At 37.9% G+C, this 20,554-nt stretch overlaps 1 protein-coding gene and 1 pseudogene across 1 annotated transcript; both read right to left on the bottom strand.

Moving 5' to 3' along the window:
• Nucleotides 1-4,307: 4,307 nt before the first annotated feature.
• Nucleotides 4,308-5,234, bottom strand: LOC133068082 (olfactory receptor 8B3-like). The gene has a single exon (XM_061159140.1). It carries the CDS (start codon nucleotides 5,232-5,234, stop codon nucleotides 4,308-4,310), a length of 927 nt encoding a protein of 308 aa, XP_061015123.1.
• Nucleotides 5,235-15,253: 10,019 nt separating this feature from the next.
• Nucleotides 15,254-16,208, bottom strand: LOC133068071 (olfactory receptor 143-like; annotated as a pseudogene).
• Between the last annotated feature and the right edge of the window lie 4,346 nt (nucleotides 16,209-20,554).

Genomic DNA, 20,554 nt, shown 5'->3' with positions numbered 1-20,554 from the left:
ATTTAGTCTCTGAATTTTATTATTTCCTTCCTTCCACTGACTTTGAACTTTATTTGTTCTTTTTTTCTAATTTCTAGGTTGTTTGTCTGAGATTCTTCTTCGTTTTAAGGCATACCTGTACAGCTATAAACATACCTCTTAGAACTGCAAAAAAAAAAATAAAAAAGTTGCATTTTTATTTGCATTTGTCTTAAAGCATTTTCTGATTTCCCATCTAATTTCTTCTTTGACCCATTAGGTTTTTTAGTAGCAGGTTGTTTAGTCTGCATGTGTTTGTGGTTTTCCCATTTTTCTTCCTGTAGTTTCATACTGGAGTGCCCGAAATAGGTGTTTGATATAATTTTTATCCTCTTAAATTTGTTAAGATTAGTCCTGAGGCCTAGTATGTGATGTATCCTGGAGAAAGTTCCATTGGTACTTGAAGACAGGGTGTGACTTCCCCTGAAGTGTGATGGCAGTCACTGCATTGGTGGGATGTAGGGCTGGAGTTGGTGGGGTTAGAGCCAGAGCCAGGGGTGAGCAAGAGCTTCAATTCTCAGTGGCTTTCACCACCTTATCAGGAGTAGGATGCAGCCTAGGTGCTAGAACGAGCCTTGAGGAACTGGGTTTCTCCTGTCTGTAATGGCAGTCTGATTTTTTCTGGGAGAGGACCAAGGCCTGAGAGCTTGGGGTTGTGCTTCTGGGCTGGTTTCTCTTTTTCCCCGGTGTGTATGTCTCAGTGAGAATCTGGGCAGGACTGGAGGGTTGGGGCCATACCACTGAACTGGCCCTGCTCCCTCCTAAGTCCACAGAGCGATGTACGCTCTGTTGATAATGTTCTCCTCTCTGGAGCTAACTTCACTCCTCCTGCAGTGTGTGCAGAGACATATGAGCTGACAATGGCTCAATTGCAAGCTCAGTGTCCGAGTCACCTCTGTTTTGCCCAAGAGTGCACACTTTCTTTAGCAATGGTGGCCTCCCCTTAGCGGGCAGCAGCCACAGGGACAAGAGGGACTGAGCAGAAGCTCAGTTAAGGCTTGCTGGGAGTGTTGGAGTGGCCCCTACCAGCTGCCCAGAGTCCCAGGCAGTTTTCAGTCTGCTGTCTCCGTGCTATGACTGGGAGCTATGAGCAGTGCTGGCAGAGGCCCTTCAAGAGCAGGGTCTCCATTTCTTACAAACTCAGGTAAACCTCCACTGGTTGTCAAACCAGATAAGGCGGCTCATCTTCCTGTTGTTAAACCCCAGGGCTGGTGTGCCTGAAATCTGGACCGAAATCTTCCCTCCTCGGGGAGGATTCCCTAGCCTGTGATATCCCCTTCCTCTTCTCTGTCCCAGGCTAGGGGTATGTGCTCTGACCTGATGACTTCCCTCCCCTTCCTGCAGATTCCATGTGGATCATTCATTACAGCCTTGGTTGTAGAACAGCTGTTCTGCTAGTGCCCAGGTTAATATCAGCAAGAGTTGCTCCAAATGTAGTTGTACTTTGATGTGTTCCTGAAGAGGGGTGAGCTTAGCATCCTGCCACTCTGCCATTTTGATCTCCTTTCTTATTTTCTGTAGTTTCGATTGTTATGGGCTACCTCTGTGTGGAAGATCAGGCTTAGGTAAAAATTTAAGTTCTTCCCTGGTCTTTCTGAGCCTGCATTATGTACAAGCATGGGAACTTTCTAATTACCTCTGGATGTGCTTCTTGCTTTTTAAAAGCCTTGGTCTTTGTGTCTGACTCCCACAAGACAAAAAAGAGAAAAACAAAGATGAGAAGGATAAAGGGTACTGGCCTTTAAAGCCCCTGGAAATCACTTCAGCTGTATCAGGAGGGGATTATAGCCACGGTGGAGAGGTGCACCAACAGTGGCTGCTCCCCCTGTGTCTGCATGTGTGATTCAGGAGCAACAACTAGTAATCAGGGGACAGACATGGGATATTTGAGGGGAAAAGCCCTACTTTCTCACTTTGGCTACCATTCAGCTTTGTGGAAGTTTCTCCTGAACATGTGCATGCAGGCCAGCCATGCAGAAAATATTTACATTATCCTTTGACACATTATACTGAGGCCTTTTTTTTTTTTTTAATTTTTTTATTAGTTGGAGGCTAATTACTTCACAACATTTCAGTGGGTTTTGTCATACATTGATATGAATCAGCCATGGATTTACACGTCTTCCCCATCCCAATCCCCGCTCCCACCTCCCTCTCCACCCGATTCCTCTCGAAACATCCCACCCTCGCCTTCTCCCACAGAGTTCAAAAGTCTGTTCTGTATTTCTGTGTCTCTTTTTCTGTTTTGCATATAGGGTTATCGTTACCATCTTTCTAAATTCCATATATATGTGTTAGTATGCTGTAATGTTCTTTATCTTTCTGGCTTACTTCACTCTGTATAAGGGGCTCCAGCTTCATCCATCTCATTAGGACTGGTTCAAATGAATTCTTTTTAATGGCTGTATACTGAGGACTTTTAAGGTAGAATATTTAACTAAGAAAAATAATAGTTCAGCATCCTTTTCAGTAAAGACAGGGCCAAAATTTGTGTATTCACAAAATATTTCTTTCAAGATGTCATTATACTGCCAGCTGCACTTTGCAGTTTAGTAACTTAAAATATTTATGGAAGCACACAAAATCAAGAGTGATTTAGTTGTTCCTAGGGCCTTAAGCTCTGTTGGCTTAACTTTGTTAAGTACCAAACAACAAGCTGGTGTCCTATCCAGAGAAACCCTGTGATAATGGAGTAGGTAGTCATTCTCTTCTCAAGGGGATCTTCTCAAACCAGGGACTGAACCCTAGTCTCTTGCATTGGCAGGCAGATTCTTTACCCTCTGAGCCATCAGGGAAGCTTGAAACCCCATGAGCTCTGAATGTTTCTAGGACCTTCCAGAAAGAAGAGGAGAGTAACAGGTAGGGGCTTTAATTATCCATCATTTTACTCTAAATTTCATCTTTCTAACTTGAATTCAAATTATTCTTAACTATTTTACTAATTTATTTATTATTTTATTACTGCTGCCTTCTTTCTATGTGGTTCCAAATGTAACCACGGTGTTTTTCACCTTCATTTTCCCAAGGCAGTACTAATTTACAGTCATGTATTTTGTAGTTTTACCAAAAATTTAAAGACATTTACAGTCCTGTACAGAAAGGATACAGTTTCAAAATAAAATGTTTCCTAAGCCTCATGAACACTTCTCACACACGGTCTCTTTTTTGTTGACCATGTGCCTTGCTGAGGCGGTCTGTCCTAATGACATGATTCTGGGCACCTTTCTCACCCAGGTCCTATTCTTTTAATAACAGACACTTCCAAACATCCCAAATTCAGTTTTCTTAATTTTGCAGAAAAAGTAACCTCCCAATTTGAATCAATCATTTCACCAATAGTTGAGCCAAAAAAGCCTTCCTTTCCTAACTAAAGAAACCAATGAAACTCTTTGCTAAACAAGCAAGCATCAACAAAAAAGGTAACACGTGGCATGAGAGAAATTCTGTAATAAATAATAGTCAAGCTACAAGTTAAAAATATTTTCTCAAAGTACAGTCTTACTGAAACAAATAGAACAGAATGAATTTGATATAAGCAGTTTACAAATTAGTAGACTTGAAATTAGAAGGTTAACAGTTTAGCCTAAATTTTTTCTTTAAAGCTGTGACTTTAAATCATTAACCATTCTGAACTTCATTTTACTATTGATGAAATAAATATATTTATATGATGTACATGTACTGGTTTCACTGCACAAGGGTAAAAAGAAAATACTTGCAGAAAGCAAGATTTAAAATATTTACAGATGCAAAATGAATCATAGTCAAAGCCATTTTAGAAACTCCAGTATCTAGCATTTAAAGGAAACATTTTTTCATAGTCAGAGAATGGATACATGGGAGTAGAAATAAGAGATTATGATGCATGCTTCTAAAAGTAAGTGGGTAGATAAGCACAACTCCAATGAAACAGTGTTACTCTAGTGTTATCTAGGTGATTTCCTTCATTGGTTGCTCATTATATCAGAGGTATTTCAAATTTGATCACTTGAAGACCATTTTCTTTTTCCAGTAAAAACTAAAAGTTTGAAATCACAAAAAAACACAGATGACATTTCTAATTTAATGTTATTACTAAATAGGAAAAATGGAGGGATACAATATTATAGAAAAAAGAAGTTCCAGATAGAAAAACTGGAAGTAATTTATTGAGAAAAGGCACACATTTTCTTAATCATGTTATGAAAAAAACAGAATAATAAGGCTGCAACTAAAAATATTTAATTAATTTTTAATTAACACAGAATCTCCTTGTCATATCAGTAACGGCACAGAACCATACTTTCTGATCAAAACCATCTAGGCAGGGTTTTTCTCAGAGCAAGTTTAACATCTTTGTTCCTCAAACTGTAGATTAAGGGGTTCAGCAAAGGAACCGTATTGGTGTAAAAAACAGAAGAGATTTTTCCTTCATCCATAGACACAGCAGAAGATGGTTTGAGATACACAAATGAAATTGATCCAAAGAAGAGAGAAACAGCAATGACGTGAGAACTGCAGGTGCCAAAGGCTTTGGATCTGCCCTCTTTGGAGCTGATTTGAAGGATGTTGGAGAGGATGAAAACATATGAGACAAAGATGGTGATACTGGGCACAATGACATTGAACCCTGCTATAATGGAATCTACCAGCTCATTGACATAGGTGCTCATGCAGGAGAGCTTGAGCAGAGGCATGATATCACACATAAAATGGTTGATGGTGTTTGCATCACAGAAGGTCAGTCTCAGCATGCATGCAGTGAGAACCATGGCACCGGCAAACGCCATGAAGTATGAACCAAGCATAAGGCTGGAACACACTTTAGGGGTCATGGCAACATTATACAAAAGTGGCTTACAGATGGCCACAAAGCGGTCATAGGCCATTGATGTCAGCACATAGATTTCAGAAATCACAAAAAAAATGAGAAAATAGAGCTGGGTCATGCACCCCATGTAAGATATAAACTTCTTTGATATGAAGTTAATCAGCATTTTGGGTGTAAACACAGAAGAATAACAGATATCTACGAAGGACAAGTTAAAGAGGAAAAAGTACATGGGTGTATGTAGGTGTGAACTCAGCCCAATAAGGATTAACAAGCCCAAATTTCCCATCACAGTGACCATATACATTACTAGAAAGAGGAAGAAGAGCGGGAGCTGGAGATCTGGTTGGTCTGTCAATCCCAACAAAATGAACTGAGTCACGGAAGAGCCATTTCCTGGAGCCATTCTTCTCTAAGTAGACCTGTGAGCACAGGAGAAAAGGTTTACATAGAGGAATCTCACAGCAGCTCCTCTCACATAGTGATGTGTGCACAGGGAATGACCAGAACTATCCAAAACTTGACCCATAGAAATTTTTTTACCATTACCATGGAGATGCGAGACAAGAGTTTTCCCTTTCAAGGCGTTATAAACTAAGCAGCAAAAAATCACCAAAGTTTAACCTACAGAGTGAAGGGAACAGCTGCCATATGCAAACATAACTGTTGGGGGGAAGAAAGGGAAAGGGAAAAGAAGTTTGAACTAGGACAGAATTTTCCTTCTCTCATCTCACCATTTCTTCTTCATGCATTGGACCCACCCCTCACCAGTAAATTGAACCCTGTGGACCATAACCCACTAGGCTCCTCTGTCCATGGGGATTCTCCAGGCAAGAATACTGGAGTGGGTTACCATTCCCTCCTTCAGGGGATCTTCCCGGCCCAGGGATCGAAACTGTATCTCTCGGTCTCCTGCATTAGCAGACAGGTTCTTCACCACTAGTGCCAACTGGGAAACTCAAAATTGAAGGCAGCGACCCTCAGAGCCTAATGCTTTTCTCTAACACAGATTAGACCTGATGGAGTAGGAGTCAAAGAACCTGTCATGTATAAGATCCTTGGTCTCCATCTCAAACAAGGAAAACACGAAAATAAATGGAATTCAGAAACTCACCCTCCATAGCCAGAAAATCCAAATTCTTTCTTCTTATTATGGCTATATCCCTGATCCAGGAAGGTCAGTTTCAGATTCATAGACTTTGGTTTCTTTGATTCTAAGAAAATACCACCTGCAATTAATCTCTGATATTCCCTGGAAAGTATATTCAGAATTATAGATCATCATCTTGAGTATGACTTTTCACTCTATCAAGGAGCAGAAAGCAATAAACAGCCTCTGTTAATATCATTCTTGCTACACAGTAAGTCACAAAAGATATACTGTGAGTGTAATGGTATATTGTACTCAGGTATAAAAAGGGCAGCCGCTTCCTCAGTCTCTTCCCCAGGGAACAGTTTCTGGGTGTAATAGGTAACTAAGGGGATTGTATTTACACCTAGACCACAATATGTCTTTTGTTTCTTATGCAATTAATATTTCATTCAAGTTTTTCCTTCACTTCAGGGACTGTTAACCCTCCAAGGACAAGCCAAAATTAACAACCATTTCCCATTAGCAACATGCAGAAGACCCCAAGCCCTAGAATCTCCTCCTCTGTATGACCACACTGATTCAAAAACAATTTCTGTACAAATTCCCTTTGTAAGAAACCCAAAACTTAGTTAAAAGGATCCTGCCCACAGTTCGAGCACGATACCAGTTATGTTGAAGTTGTTAAGAAATTTCAAAATAAACTCCTGCCATATACCTATGGTGGTCCAAAACCACATGACTGGGACAAACTTCCCCCAGTTCCCAGATTCTTCCTGGAGAGATAAAGAGATGTACAACACATACAAAGCCCCAACTTTTCTAGGGGCTATCCTGAAGACTGGCTTCAGTATAGCCTGTGCCAGAAAGCAGAGGGGACGTAGGGTATGGCATGGGTTAGCTGCCTGAGGTGAGAGAAAGAACTGAGATAGCAGTCAGGGCTAGAATTCACCTCCCCTTAGCTTAACACAGCTAGCTGTAGAAAATACTTTTCCTACAGCTTCTCCTTGATTAAGGGAAATGTGCACTGTGCATCCAATGACCCCATTTATCTAGGGGCTGCTTAAGGAATTGACTTTAGTCTCCTCTGTTTTAGGAGCCTGATGGGATCCTAATGATCCAAATACCTGAGAGCTACTAAAAACAAAGTGGATTGTACTTTTACAAGGTTAAAGATGTTCGCTTTTTCTAGCCAAGCTTAATGATGTGGGTCTTCTCCAGTACAAAACCAGTTCATGAGGACTAAAATAGGTTGCTGTTTTGTCTATATACAGACACAAATGCAGAAAGTCAAGGTAAAATGAAGGAAAGTTCAATTACATTTAAAAAAAAAAAAAAAAAAAAAAAGCCTTTCCAAAAGAGCCTAAAAAGGTCCTAATGAAATGGATACATGATTTACATGTCAGAGATTTCATTTAACTGCCATAAAGATGCTCATTGTAGTCACAGAACAATACATGAACAAAGTGAGAATTTTAGCTTTATGAATACCAAGTAGAAATCATGAATGCAAAGAACACAATAATTGAACGGAATAATTCACTAAAAATTCAAAACAACAGACTAAACAAACTGAGGAAAGGAGTCTAAAATTTGGGGAGGAAAAGACATTTGAAACAATTCAGTAAATGGAGGGAAAATAAAAAAGAATAAAAAATAGTGGGTAAAGTCTAAGGGATTTATGAAAAATGTCACCTGGACCATATAGCCATTATAGAGATTCAGAAGAAGAATGTGAGAAATGAAGCAAAATATTTCTTGAAGATAAACTGGCTGAAAAATCCCTGCATCTGTGCAAGGAAACGGATATCCAGAACCAGGAAACAAAAAGAATCCCAAAGAAATCAACAGAAAAAGACACTTTACAATCAAGTTATAAGAAGTCAAAGACAGAATTTTTTTTATTGAAGTGTAGTTGATTTACAGTATGTTGTAAGTTTCAGATGCACAATATAGTGATTCAATATTTTTATAGATTATACTCCATTTAAAGCTATATTAAAATACTGACTATATTCTCCATCCATATATCTTTATTTTCTACATACTGATCTGTATCTCTTAATCCCCTTCTTCCTTGACTATCTCTCACCTCTTCCCTCTCCCCACTGATAACCAATACTTTGATCTCAGTATCTGTGAGATTGTTTCTGTCCTATTATATTAACTTTTTCCTTTTTATTTTTTATATTCCATATATAAGTGGTGACACAATATTGGTAATTCTCTGTCTGCCCTATTTCACTAAAAAATATTCTCTAGGACCAACCACATTATTGCCAAAGGCGGGATTTCATTATTTTTATTGGCTGAGTTGTATATTATACATACTAATATATACATATATAGCCTAGCTTTAAAAATATTATATATGATACTTAGTCATTAAATATATATGTGTGTGTACATATATACAAATACATGTATAGGATTATATATACATTTTTGCTGTTATTCAGTCACTAAGGGCATGTCTGACTCTTTGCAACCCCAGGGACTGCAACACACCAGGCTTCCCTGTACTTCACTATCTCACAGAGTTTGCTTAAACTCATGTCCATTGAATCAATTATACCATCCAACCATCTCATCCTCTGTCACTCACTTCTCCTGCCCTCAATCTTTTCTAGCATCAGGGTCTTTTCCAATAAGTGGGTTCTTTGCATCGGGTAGCCAAAGTACTGGAGCTTCAGCTTCAGCACGTCCTTCCAATGAATATTCTGGGTTGATTTCCTTTAGGACCAACTGGTTTGATCTCCTTGCTGTCCAAGGGACTCTCAAGAGTCTTCTCCATTACCACAATTCAAAAGAGTCAATTCTCCTAGATCACTACCATTAAAGCTCAACACTTACTTTAGGTTCTCTTTTGATGTATATTATATGGGTTTGAACAAATTTATAATGGCATATATCCACCATTATAGTATCACACAGAGTAGTTTCATTGCCTAAGAATTAATCTGTGCTCTGCCTATGGATCCTTCTCTCCCCTGGCAACTAATGATCTTTTTACTGTCTCAATAGTTTTGCCTTTATCAAAATGGTATGTAGTTGGAGTCATATAGTATGTAGCCTTTTCAGATTGACTTCTTTTATTTAGTAATATGAATTAAGTTTCCTCCAGTCTTTTCACAGCTTGATGGCTCATTTCTTTATAGTGCTGTATAATATAACTGGATGTGTCACAGTTTATTTATCCACTCACCTTCTGAGGGGTATTTTATTAGCTGCTAGGTTTAAGTGATTATGAATAAATTCTGCTATAAAGATCCATGTGCAGGTTTTTATGTGGATGTAACTTTTCAACTCATTTGGGTAAATTCCAAGAAGTGTAATTGCTGAATCTCATGGTAAGAGTAGGATTAGTTTTATAAGAAATTGCCAAACTGACTTCCAAAGTGGCTGTACCATTCAGAATTCCCATCACCCATGAAAGAGAGTTCCTGTAGCTCCACATTCTCTTTAGGACTTCATGTTGTTTATATTCCAGATTTCAGCCATTCTAACATGGTGTAGTAGTATCTCATTTTTTAAAAAGTATCTCATTTTATTAAATCATGGTTGATTTATAATGCTCTGTTAATTTCTCTTGAATAGCAAAGTAATTCAGTTATACATATCTACCTATCTATCTATATATATATATATATATACATATTCTTTTTCATATTCTTTTCCATTATAGTTTATTATAGGATAGCAACTGTAGTGCCCTGCTATACAGTAGGACCTTGTCTATTCATTTACTATATAATAGAGTGCACATGCTAATCCAAAACTTCCAATCTATCCTTCTCCAACCACCACTCCCTTCCCCTGGCAGCCATGAATTTGTTCTCTATAACTGTGTGGTTCTATTTCATTGTTGCTTGATGCCATTTGCAGTTTTTTGATGCCATATGATGTTGAGCAACTTTTCACATGCTTATTTGTCAACTGTATATCTTTTTGGTTAGATATCTGTTAAGGTCTTTGACGCATTTATAAATAATCTTGCTTTCTATTGTATAGCACATGGAACTCTGCTTTATGTGATGTGCCACCAGGATGGGAGGGGTGTTTGGGGGAGAATGGGAACATGTATATATATGACTGAGTCCCTTGGCCGTTCACCTGAAACTATCACAACACTGTTAACCAGCTATACGTCAATACAAAATAAAAAATTTGAAAAAAATAAAGAAAGCATCAGTACTTGGAAGGGTCTAGAGAATTTTATGATTAGTGAAATATCTCATATAGAAACATAGTATAAGATACCAGTTATATGGGAATCTAAAGTATAAAACAATCAAATGTATACATCAAAACAGAAAGAGGCTCAAAAACAAAGGGGAAAAACTATAGGTGACCAGCAGGGAGAGGGGCAAGAGGGGGGGTACAGGTTAAGAAATAAAAATTACTATGTATAAAGTAGATAAGCAACAAGGAGTTATTTTATAGCACAGGGAATTATACAATTATCTTGCAATAATTTTAATGGAGTATAATCTGTAAAAACACTGAAACACTATATGCTGTACATCTGAAAATAATGTTGTAAATCAACTATATTTCAATAAAAATGCATTTAAAAAATAAATTTCAGCATGAAAAGGTGTTTATAGTTAAAAAATTATAATAAAAGAGTCTTGGACAAACCAAAAGGAGCTAATACTATATTTTGAATGGCCTGATGTAAGATTTCAGGCATAGGAATCAAGGGAGGTAAATTGAACTGGCAAGAGAAAATTTAGAATGAAAGACCTATATAGCGATCTAATCTTATCTAAATAATTTATTTCCAAAATGTTTTGTATACAATATTTACATGATTCTGTGTTAAAGTATGTCTACCAAGCAATTAATTAAGAAAACTAGCAAGAACTCACAAAGCTATATATCATCACAGTTTTTAGTTATAAATAGGTCTATTTATACAAATAATTCTCCAAATAAAAAGACAATCAGCAAAATCAATGAGAGCACCAAATTCACTCACACTAATTTGACTAAATAAGCTCTTTTAAAACTTACCTATCTCATAACATTTAGCTACATTTTTGACAACAAATACACATGGGGGAAAATATAGCTATAAGCACTGAATCAACTATGTTGGAAATATTTTATGACCTTGGTAGATATTAAATTGAATTTTTAATTATTTATTAAACCATGAATGAATGGTTTAATAATCTAGCATGTCTGTTATGTTTGATGATAAAAAAGGAAAAATAGGTATTTTCAACCTTTATCATATTAACATAAATTATCTAAAAACTGAAAATATTCTCATACTTAAAGATGAATTATGGTGATTTTATCTACTCAATAACATTTCCAAATAAAATTATCAAAATTCTAATGTAAATGTGTGCTTGTTTGCAGAATGTAATTTTTCTGTCAGGTCTTATGAATGAAATATCAATTACCAATCAGAAATTCTCTTTTTACTTATTTTATTGAAGTATAGTAGATGTACAATACTATATAAGTTACAGGTGTATAATATAGTGATTCACAATTTTAGAGGTTATATTCCATTTATAGTTATTATAAAAATACTGGTTATATCCCCTATGTTGTACAATATATCCTTAAAGTTTATTTTATACATAATAGTTTACACCACTTAATCACCTATCCTTTTTTTTTAAATTTATTTTTATTATTTGGAGGCTAATTACTTTACAATATTGTGGTGGTTTTTGTCATACATTGATATGAATCAGCCATGGATTTACACGTAATCCCCCATCCTGATCCCCCCTCCCACGTCCCTCCCCCCCGATTCCTCTGGGTCTTCCCTGTGCACCAGGCCCGAGCACTTGTCTCATGCATCCAGCCTGGGCTGGTGATCTGTTTCACCCTAGATAATATACATGTTTTGATGCTGTTCTCTGGAAACATCCCACCCTCGCCTTCTCCCACAGAGTCCAAAATTGTGTTCTGTACATCTGTGTCTCTTTTTCTGTTTTGCATATAGGGTTATCATTACCATCTTTCTAAATTTCATATATATGCATTAGTATACTGTATTGGTGTTTATCTTTCTGGCTTACTTCACTCTGTATAACGGGCTCCAGTTTCATCCATCTCATTAGAACTGATTCAAATAAATTCTTTTTAATGGCTGAGTAATATTCCATGGTGTATATGTACCACAGCTTCCTTATCCATTTGTCTGCTGATGGGCATCTAGGTTGCTTCCATGTCCTGGCTATTATAAATAGTGCTCCTATGAACACTGGGGTGCACGTGTCTCTTTCAGATCTGGTTTCCTCAGTGTGTATGCCCAGAAGTGGGATTGCGGGGTCATACGGCAGTTCTATTTCCAGTTTTTTAAGGAATCTCCACACTGTTCTCCATAGCGGCTGAACTAGTTTGCATTCCCACCAACAGTGTAAGAGGGTTCCCTTTTCTCCACACCCTCTCCAGCATTTATTGCTTGTAGACTTTTGGATAGCAGCCATCCTCACTGGTGTGTAATGGTACCTCATTGTGGTTTTGATTTGCATTTCTCTGATAATGAGTGATGTTGAGCATCTTTTCATGTGTTTGTTAGCCATCTGTATGTCTTCTTTGGAGAAATGTCTGTTTAGTTCTTTGGCCCATTTTTTGATTGGGTCATTTATTTTTCTGGAATTGAGCTGCAGGAGTTGCTTGTATATTTTTGAGATTAATCCTTTTTTCCTTCGTTTGTATTATTTTCTCCCAATCTGAGGGCTGTCTTTTCACCTTGCTTATAGTTTCCTTTGTTGTGCAAAAGCTTTTAAGTTTCATTAGGTCCCATTTGTTTAGTTTTGCTTTTATTTCCAATATTCTGGGAGGTGGGTCATAGAGGATCCTGCTGTGATTTATGTCGGAGAGTGTTTTGCCTATGTTCTCCCCTAGGAGCTTTATAGTTTCTCGTCTTACATTTAGATCTTTAATCCATTTTGAGTTTATTTTTGTGTATGGTGTTAGAAAGTATTCTAGTTTCATTCTTTTACAAGTGGTTGACCAGTTTTCCCAGCACCACTTGTTAAAGAGGTTGTCTTTTTTTCCATTGTATATTCTTGCCTCCTTTGTCAAAGATAAGGTGTCCATAGGTTCGTGGATTTATCTCTGGGCTTTCTATTCTGTTCCATTGATCTATATTTCTGTCTTTGTGCCAGTACCATACTGTCTCGATGACTGTGGCTTTGTAGTATAGTCTGAAGTCAGGCAGGTTGATTCCTCCAGTTCCATTCTTCTTTCTCAAGATTGCTTTGACTATTCAAGGTTTTTTGTATTTCCATACAAATTGTGAAATTATTTGTTCTAGTTCTGTGAAAAATACCGTTGGTAGCTTGATAGGGATTGCATTGAATCTATAGATTGCTTTGGGTAGTATAGCCATTTTGACAATATTGATTCTTCCAATCCATGAACACGGTATATTTCCCCATCTGTTTGTGTCCTCTTTGATTTCTTTCATCAGTGTTTTATAGTTTTCTATGTATAGGTCTTTTGTTTCTTTAGGTAGATATACTCCTAAGTATTTTATTCTTTTTGTTGCAATGGTGAATGGTATTGTTTCCTTAATTTCTCTTTCAGTTTTCTCATTGGTAGTGTATAGGAATGCAAGGGATTTCTGTGTGTTAATTTTACATCCTGCAACTTTACTATATTCATTGATTAGCTCTAGTAATTTTCTGGTAGAGTCTTTAGTCACCTATCCTTTTATTGCCTCTTCCCACTTCCTTTTCCCCACAGATAAACATAAATTTGTTCTCTACATCAGTGAGTCTATATCTCTTTTGCTGTATTCACTAACTTTTTACAGTTTTCCGATTTCACATATAAGTAATATCATCTTTGTCTTTTTTTGCCTGACTTATTCCCTTAGCGTAATACTCTCCAAGTCCATTGATGTTGCTGTAAATGGGAAATTTTCATTCTTTTGATGGATCAGTAATATTCCATTGTATATATTTGCCACATCTTATCTCTTCAATCTGTTGATGGAGTTTAGGATACTCCCATATCATGGCAATTGTAAATAATGCTGCACTGAATATTGCGGCACAAATATCTTTTTGAATTAGTGTTTTCATATTTTTCAGATATATACACAGGAGTGGAATTACTGGACATATGGTATTTCTATTTCTAGTTTTCTGAGATAACTCCACACTGGAAAATTCCCACTTTCAAGCTCATTCAGAAACAACCCTCCAGAAGTTCTATCTGTCCCTTCACAGTTCTTTCTTTCCTTCCATTTTTTTTCACAAGATGAATAGTGGCTGCAAAAACTGGTCTCTGCAATTTTAGCTGTGTGATTCTGAGCAAGTCACAGAACTATTTCCTCAGCAAAAAATCAGATAAGGAGATTTATCTTTTAGACCATTTATAAAATTCTAGAACACATTATTTTCTACAGATTTAAAATTTTCTCTAATAGAGGGAAGGAGTCAAATTTATGAACTAAAAGAAAAAAATATCAACAAGACAATGTTTCTGCCAAATACTTTTGTTTTATTTTGAAAAGTGGAAAACACATCTTTCTTTGCAAAAGGGAATCCCCCTTACACAGTTAGACAATGAATCCTGACCTTATGTTTGATAACATATTCCACAGTCGAATATACCACTGTGCAACTTTTAATCACAATTACAATCCACTGATAGGCAAGTTGATAACAATTTCAACTATATTTATGACAACATATCAATTGACCAATAAACTAAAAACAGGCATTTTTATTGGTGTGGATTGAGAAAGGTAGGTAGAATAGTTTAGCTTATTCATTCTCAAGTACCCTCAAGAATAAAAGAATCATGGCTCAACAAATTATTCAATTGCTTTACCTATGTGGCACCTAAAATACAGAACAGGAGCTATTACTAAAAGAAACTCCAGAAATTTTCTGGAAGTTTTTACATCTTTACCATGTCCACTATTTTGGGATTACTTCTCTGTGTTAATGGAGTGGTAAGTAATGACAGAACTGATACAGGAAGGGGCTCTATGTAATGAAAGCAAGAAAGAAAAAAATTGGTCAAACAGTATACTACTCTATGGCATACCTTGGAGGAGTTGTCACAAGGGAAATAAGTGGTGTTATCATCAGTTGAGAAAGGTTATTGGTCCCTACTCTCCAAATGCTATGGGATCACTTAGGGCTGAGGATGATTCTCTAGTCAAATAGGGCCACAGTGTTACATTATGTGGCAAGAGAAGAATAGGCATCAGACATTAGAGATGAAATCCTGTCAAGAAGACATGAGGAAGACAAAGGAAGAAGTGAAAAAAGAACGAGAGGAAGAGGATAAAGTAGAGCAGGAATAAAAGAAAGACGACAAAGAAAAGGTGGCATAAGTGGTTTGGTTCAGTCTGTAATTCTCTTCAGGATTTTCTTCACAGCAATTTTGACATCCTTGTTCCTGAGGTTATATGAGAGGGTTTGGCATGGGTACCACATTGGTGGAAAAGAGTGAGAAAAAGTTCCCTCTTCCACAAACCCAGAAGATGATGGTCTGACATGAGTGTGCAGCCCAAATCCATAAAATAGACCAACTGTTGTAAAACGGGACAAACGGGAGCTCAAGGCTTTGGATCAACCTTTAGATGATGGCATATTAAGAATACTGAAAAGAATCAAAGTGTAAGAAATAAAGATAACGAAGCTAGATACTGTAACAACTGTCCCCACCACAGCAGAAGCTACAATCCTATTGGCATAAATGCTGCCGCAGGTGAGCTGGAGGAGTGGGAAGATGTCACACATGAAATGGTTGATGATGTTGGAATCACAGAAGTTCAGCCTCATCATACACCCTGTGTGGACCATGGCTCCAGGAAACCCCATCACATATGAACCAGACAGCAGCAGAGAACACACCTGAGGGGACATGGCTGTTGTGTACAGCAAGGCCTTACAGATGGCCACATAGTGATCATAGGCCATGGCTGTCAACACATAGCACTCAGAGCTGACTAAAAACCAGAAGAAAAATACCTGAGATATACATCCTGTAAAGGAGATAGCATATTTCTCAAAAAGCAAAGCTCATTAGCATTTTGGGGGTAAAGACAGATGAGTAACAAAGATCAATAAAAGAGAGATTGAAGAGAAAAAAGTACATGGGGGTGTGCAGGTGTGAATTTAGACAAATTAGATTCATTAAGCACAAATTGCCCACCACAATGATCGTGTAGTTCAGCAGAAAGAGGAAAAACAGAGGTACCTGGAGTTTAGGTTGGTTTGTCAATCCCATAAGGATAAACTCAGTCACAGAGGAGGCATTTTCCATATTCATTTACTACACAGTTGTGATCTGTAGGAACAGGGACAGAAACTCAGATTCACAATGGACCTTCATGGACTTTCCCTCTGTTTCCCGAGTGAGAGCTGGATCTCTTCATTTATAACCACAGTGTTGTCTAAAGACACTCATCAGAGCATCCAAAATACAAGACTTGTAATGATTATTCCCACAAACTCCTCATTTTCGTCTTTCTGTCCTTACTCCTCTTGTTTGTCTCTGTGCTTAAAAAAACCTGGTAGACTCCCAGTGTCTCTGCACATCATTTTTCCTTCTCTCCAAGCTCTGTTCAGGATCAGGGCTGAAAAGGACAATAAATATGTGGTGTTCCTCAGAACCTTCAACTTATATAGTCTGAGGTTTGAAAGGAATTGAGACAAAGGTGATTCAACCCTCACCTTCTTTTTCCTTGATGCCTCACTGACACTGAACCTTAGGACTCCTTCTACCCCACGGTCCTTAGAAGGTCAAAGTTTCTGACAAGGAAGAAGACAGTATCCATCACTGTGGTCATCAGTCCTTGACGTACTAAGGGAACAGGCCACAATTTTTATATGAGAATTGTCCCAGAAAGTTTTCTTCACTTGCAAGGACAATATTCACCTTCAGTCCAGTTCAGTTCAGTCGCTAAGTCGTGTCTGACTCTTTGCGACCCCATGAACCACAGTATGCCAGGCCTCCCTGCCCATCACCAACTCCCAGAGTTTACCCAAACTCATGTCCATTGAGTCGGTGATGCCATACAACCATCTCATCCTCTGTCCTCCCCTTCTCCTCCTGCCCTCAATCTTTCCCAGCATCAGGGTCTTTTCAAATGAGTCAGCTCTTCACATCAGGTGGCCAAAGTTTTGGAGTTTCAGCTTCAACATCGGTCCCTCCAATGAACGCCCAGGACTGATCTCCTTTAGGATGGACTGGTTGGATCTCCTTGCAGTCCAAGAGACTCTCAAGAGTCTTCTCCAACACCACAGTTCAAAAGCATCAGTTCTTCGGCACTCAGCTTTCTTTACGGTCCAACTCTCACATCCATATATGACTACTGGAAAAACCATAGCCTTGACTAGTTGGACCTTTGCTGGCAATGTCTCTGCTTTTTTATATGCTCTCTAGGTTTGTCATAACTTTCCTTCCAAGGAGTAAACGTCTTTTAATTTCATGGCTGCAATCACCATCTGCAGTGATTTTGCAGCCCAAAAAAATAAAGTCTGACACTGTTTCCCCATCTATTTGCCATGAAGTGATGGGACCGGATGCCATGATCTTAGTTTTCTGAATATTGAGCTTAATGCCAACTTTTTCACTGTCCTCTTTCATTTTCATCAAGAGAAGAGGCTCTTTAGTTCTTCACTTTCTGCCGAAAGGGTGGTGTCATCTGCACATCTGATGTTATTGATATTTCTCCCAGCAATCTTGATTTCAGCTCGTGCTTCATCCAGCCCCAGCGTTTCTCAAGACATACTCTGCATATAAGTTAAATAAACACAGTGACAATATGCCTTGAAGTACTCCCTTTCCTACTTGGAACCAGTCTGTTGTTCCATGACCAATACTAACTGTTGCTTCCTGACCTGCATACAGATTTCTCAAGAGGCAGGTCAGGGGGTCTGGTATTCCCATCTCTTTCAGAATTTTCCACAGTTTATTGTGATCCACACAGTCAAAGGCTTTGGCATAGTCAAGAAAGCAGAAATAGATGTTTTTCTGGAACTCTCCTGCTTTTTCGATGATCCAGCGGATGTTGGCAATTTGACCTCTGGTTCCTCTGCCTTTTCTAAATCCAGCTTGAACATCTGGAAGTTCACAGTTCACGTATTGCTGAAGCCTGACTTGGAGAATTTTGAGCATTACTTTACTAGCATGTGAGATGAGTGCAATTGTGCAGTAGTTTGAGCATTCTTTGGCATTGCCTTTCTTAGGGATTGGAATGAAAACTGACCTTTTCCCTCCTGTGGCCACTGCTGAGTTTTCCAAATTTACTGACATATTAAGTGCAGCACTTTTAATAGCATCATCTTTTAGGATTTAAAATAGTTCAGCTGGAATTCCAACACCTCTACTAGCTTTGTTTGTAGTGATGCTTCCTAAGGCCCACTAGACTTCACATTCCAGGACGTCTGGATTTGGGTGAGTGATCACACCATTGTGGTTATCTGGATCATGATGATCTTTTTTGTACAGTTCCTCTGTGTATTCTTGCCACCTCTTCTTAATATCTTCTGCTTCTGTTAGATCCATACCGTTTCTGTCCTTTATTGAGCCCATCTTTGCATAACATGTTCCCTTGGTATCTCTAATTTTCTTGAAGAGATGTCTAGTCCTTCCCATTCTATTATTTTCCTCTATTTCTTTGCACTGATCACTGAGGAAGGCTTTCTTATCTCTCCTTGCTATTCTTTGGAATTCCGCATTGAAATGGGTATGTCTTTCCTTTTCTCCTTTGCTTTTCACTTCTTTTCTTTTCACAGCTATTTGTAAGGCCTCCTCAGACAGCCATTTTGCTTTTTTGCATTTCTTTTTCTTGGGGATGGTCATGATCCCTGTCTCCTGTACAATGTCATGAACCTCCATCCATAGTTCATCAGGAACTCTGTCTATCAGATCTAGGCCCTTAAATCTATTTCTCACTTTCACTGTATAGTCATAAGGGATTTGATTTAGGTCATATCTGAATGGTCTAGCAGTTTTCCCTACTTTCTTCAATTTAATCTGAATTTGGCAATAAGGAGTTCATGATCTGAGCCACAGTCAGCTCCTGGTCTTGTTTTTGCTGACTGTATAGAGCTTCTCCATCTTTGGCTGAAAAGAATATAATCAATCTGATTTCGGTATTGGCCACCTGGTGATGTCCATGTGTAGAGTCTTCTCTTGTGTTTTTGGAAGAGGGTGTTTGCTATGACCAGTGCCTTCTCTGGGCAAAACTCTGTTAGCCTTTGCCCTGCTTTATTCTGTACTTGAGGCCAAACTTGCCTGTTACTTTAGGTGTTTCTTGACTTCCTGATTTTACATTCCAGGCCCTTATAATGAAAAGGACATCTTTTTTGCGTGTTAGTTCTAAAAGGTTTTTTGGTTGGGTTGTCTATTTTTCTGAGAGTGAGTTGTATGATGTATGTATGCTTGTGTATTTTGAAGATTAATCTTTTGTCGGTTGTCTTATTTGCAATATTTTCTCCCATTCTGAGGGTTGTCTTTTCATTTTGTTTAGTTTTATTTGCTGTGCAAAAGCTTTTGCATGCTTAGCTGCTCAGTCATCTCTGACTCTCTGTATTGATTAGCTCTAGTAATCTTCTGATGGTATCTTTAGGGTTTTCTATGTACAGTGTATCACCTGCAAAGAGTGAGAGTTTTACTTCTTCTTTTCCAATGTAGATTTCTTTTATTTATTTTTCTTCTCCGATTGCCATGGGTGGACTTCCAAAACTTTGTTGAATAACAGTGGTGAAAGTGGCTATTAATTGCAATTGTCTTGTCTTGTTCTTATCTTAGAAGAAATGTTTTCAGTTTTTTACCATTGAGAATAATGTTTGCTGTTTTTTACATATTACTTTTTAAAGAACTTTATGAAGTCATTTTAACAGAGAAAAACAAATCAAAGGGAAAATCCATCATCCCACCACCACCACCAAAAAAGAAAAGAAAAACCCTCAACACTAAAATAATCATTGCATATGTATTATTAGATATTCCAGATATAACAGAAGCATTTGGGAAAGTCCCCAGTTTCAAAAGTTGTTTACTAGTAAGCAAACCCTGCTGGATCTTCCTTATTGGCTCTTTCAGATCCCCACTCCATCCTTCTGCAACTTTCTCTGGACCCCTCCCTGAAGGTTGGCTTTTAAGGGCTACATCAGCGGCTCCCTGGTTACCTGGTGTCTACTTGGGAACTGTCAGGGGAGGCACTAGCTGAGAGGGAAGGAGGGAGAGGCAAATTACATGCATGGGACTAAGACATACAAACTACTAGGTAAAACAGATAAGCAACAAGAATATATTGTATAGTAATTATGACTATTAATTATAATAATTTTTAACAGAGTACAGCATATAAAAGTATCAACATACCAGGCTGTACACATGAAATTAATATGAATATGTAAATCAACTATACATCAATAGAAAAGATAGGGGCAGAGTTTGGGCAATGAATTGAGGGAAGACAGAATAATTGCTAAAGGACTATTGTCCAGCTACTGAGTATACATCTAAGGGGCTGCACCAAGTTAAGCATATTTCCATGTGCTTATTGGCCATTTACACATGCCATTTACACACATGGATGTGTCTTTCAAATGATCTGCAAATATATGAAACTGTATTTTATCATTGAAATGTATTTTAGTTATTAAATTGCCATGTATTTTGGCTAG

Source organism: Dama dama, chromosome 2, assembly GCF_033118175.1.
Source record: "Dama dama isolate Ldn47 chromosome 2, ASM3311817v1, whole genome shotgun sequence".
Lineage (NCBI taxonomy): Eukaryota > Metazoa > Chordata > Mammalia > Artiodactyla > Cervidae > Dama > Dama dama.
Note: the sequence above shows the minus strand (reverse complement) of the source record. Positions and strands in the feature narration are given on the sequence as shown.

Bases quoted from the DNA above. Each gene is read 5' to 3' on its own strand.
- LOC133068082 (XM_061159140.1), bottom strand. From the start codon at position 5,234: ATGGCTCCAGGAAATGGCTCTTCCGTGACTCAGTTCATTTTGTTGGGA.